The 2,555-nt window shown below is 70.6% G+C and overlaps 1 protein-coding gene across 1 annotated transcript in view; it reads right to left on the minus strand.

Moving 5' to 3' along the window:
* Positions 1 to 2,555, minus strand: part of CHLNCDRAFT_57427 (hypothetical protein) — a gene marked incomplete at its 3' end in the record, with an annotated part of 9,035 nt that overhangs the window by 3,063 nt on the left and 3,417 nt on the right. The window contains exons 8-15 of the mRNA XM_005849319.1: positions 2,314 to 2,390; positions 2,034 to 2,085; positions 1,696 to 1,843; positions 1,301 to 1,427; positions 1,061 to 1,138; positions 725 to 817; positions 266 to 422; positions 21 to 28 (exon numbers count right to left, since the gene is read on the minus strand). Coding sequence (XP_005849381.1) covers positions 21 to 28; positions 266 to 422; positions 725 to 817; positions 1,061 to 1,138; positions 1,301 to 1,427; positions 1,696 to 1,843; positions 2,034 to 2,085; positions 2,314 to 2,390 — 740 coding nt within the window. The remainder of the gene's footprint in view (positions 1 to 20; positions 29 to 265; positions 423 to 724; positions 818 to 1,060; positions 1,139 to 1,300; positions 1,428 to 1,695; positions 1,844 to 2,033; positions 2,086 to 2,313; positions 2,391 to 2,555) is intronic.

Here is a 2,555-nt window from a genome sequence, read left to right on the forward strand (position 1 = left end):
TCCTGCCCGCTCAGCCGCACGTGGTTGCCTGCGGGGGATGGAGGGGCAGGGGTGGGAGGGGCTGGGAGGGGCAGAGGGGCGCAGGAGGGTAGCGCCAGCTGCGAGGGCGCCCGGCAGGGGAGCTGCACCCCAAAGGCACGGCGGGGCAGACAAAACGAGGCGCCAAATGGAAGGCGCCAGCCGGGCCTCTTCTGCTGCACTCGCCAGCACATGCAGTCCCCCTCTCACCCTGCCCCATCCCAGCCCACCCCGCCCCCGCACCCACCTTCCGCCAGCAGCGTGCCAAAGGCCAGCGCCTCGGCCATGCCCCAGTCCAACCCCTCCCCGCTGTCCACCATGTGCCGCCGCGCCTCGTACACCTTGGCAATCTGGCGGTGAGGGGTGAAGCCCTCGGGCAGGCGCGTGATGGCGTACCCAACCTCCTGCTCGAGCAGGCAGGGGAGGGAAGGAAGGAGGCGGGGGCGGGGGCGGCGGAAGGCAAGTGGGGCGAAGGGCAAAGTGAGCGGGAGCGGGGGCTGGGTTGCTTGTGGGGACGGGGCTCGCAGCGGCGCGCAGGCGGGGGCGCACTGGCACGAGGAGGGGCAGGGGCGGCGCCACGCGAGCAGGCCGCAACGGCGTCCCCACCCTGCCGCCGCCAGAGATATGCGGGCGGCCATCTGGCACGCTACAGATACCAGACGGAGCAGGCGCCAGGCCCGGCCCCGCGTGCCCTCGGGGCTCTCACCCTCAGAAGCTCCACGGGAACGCCTGTGTTGCGGATGCGCGAGTGCTGGTGCGGGCTCATAAAGCCGGCCCAGTAACTGGACAGCCAGTCTCCCTGCGGGGCGCGGGGGCGAGGGGCGGGCATGCGGCGTGGGTGTGCGGCGTCGGGGAGGCGCGCCAGACGCAGGTGCCTGCCCAGCATGCAGCCGCGCACGCAGTGGGAGTACTGCAGTACTGTCCCGCTCCCCTCCTCCTCCCTGCACCACTGCCTCGCTCCATCTGCCACACCCAAGCCCGCACGGCGGCCAGCACGCAGCGCACACGCCGCGCCGCCAGCTTGCCACCCCGCCCGCCCCACCTTCTTGGGCTTGTATTCCTTGGCACCTTCGAATGCATCGTGCAGCTGCTTCTGCACCTTATCCGCAATCTGGCGGATCTGCAGGGCGACAGCAGGGCGCGTGTGCTCAGCGCAGCGGTGCGCTGGCAGAAGGTGCCTCGCCCGGTGCAGCAAGGCCAGCGGGGGGGCTCGCAGGCGGCTGTCCCCCTTCCCGCGCACAAACCACGCAGGCGGAGCGACGGTACCACCGCAGTACCACACCTGGTCCTTGGAGATGGACCCATCCTTGAGCAGCTTCTCCTGGTACACCTGCAGCGCATTCTTGTGCCGCTTGATGGCCTGATACATGATGGGCTGCGTGAACATCGGCTCGTCAATCTCGTTGTGACTGCGGGCGGGCGGGGGCAGGCAGGGGCGGGTGGGCACGAGGGGAGGGCGCACGGCGGCGGCGCCGTGCTCGCCGCGCGTGCTGCCTGCCCCCCCCCGGCTGCGCCCCGCAACGCTCCTGCCACATGACACCGCCCGATGTGCCCTCCGCGCCCCGCCCCCACCCCGCGTGGAACCTGGCAGCCAGACCAGCAACACACCAGACCACCTGGCCCCTGCGTCAGCGCCCCCGCATCCGCCGCCGCCACAGCCTCCCCCCACACACCCACCCGTAGCGGCGGTATCCGATCAGGTCGATCACCACGTCGCCGTGCCACGTCTGGCGCCACTCGGCTGCCAGCTCAAACACGCGCACCACCGCCTCTGCGTCGTCGGCGTTCACGTGGAACACGGGGCAGGCCAGCGCCTTGGCCACATCTGGAGGGGCGGGGAGGGAGGGAGGGAGGGAGGGAGGGGAGGAGGGAGGGGACGGTTAGGGAAGGGTGGCAGCAGCAGGAAGGGCTGGGAGGGAGGGCAGCACGGGCGAGCTGCAGCCAGGCTGTGCAGCCAGGCACGCTCCGGGCCAGTCCAGCCAGCACAGCACAGCACGCACACCGGTACCGCACACCTGTGCAGTACGGGCTGCTGCGCGACTTCTTGGGGTCGGTGGTGAAGGCCACCTGCGGTACAGCAGGCAGCAGGGGGCGGTACACCAGGCGTCTGGGCGGTACAGCAGGCAGACCGCGGAGCCTGAGGCAGGCGTAGCCGGCAGGGCAGGGCAGGCGGCTTCCTGCCTGGCATGCCAGCCTCTCTCTCTCTCTCACACACACACACTCTCTCTCTCTCTCTCTCTCTCTCTCTGGTATGCCACCCCTCTCACACCCACACCCGCTCGCCTGGTTGTTCACCACCAGGTGGATGGTGCCCCCCACAGTGTAGTCGGGCAGCTGGCTCATATCCAGAGACTCATACACAATTCCCTGGCCTGCAGGGGGGGAGGCAGAGGCGGTGCAAGTGTGTGTGTGTGGGCGTGTGCCAGGTGATGGTGGTGGTGGCGGTGGCGGTGGTGGTGGCGGTGGCGGTGGTGGTGGCGGTGCGACAGGCGAGTGGCAGGTGCCGGGCCGGCAGAAGCTGCGGGGCGTGCGGCCGG

Source organism: Chlorella variabilis (assembly GCF_000147415.1).
Source record: "Chlorella variabilis unplaced genomic scaffold CHLNCscaffold_6, whole genome shotgun sequence".
NCBI classification, from domain to species: Eukaryota; Viridiplantae; Chlorophyta; class Trebouxiophyceae; order Chlorellales; family Chlorellaceae; genus Chlorella; species Chlorella variabilis.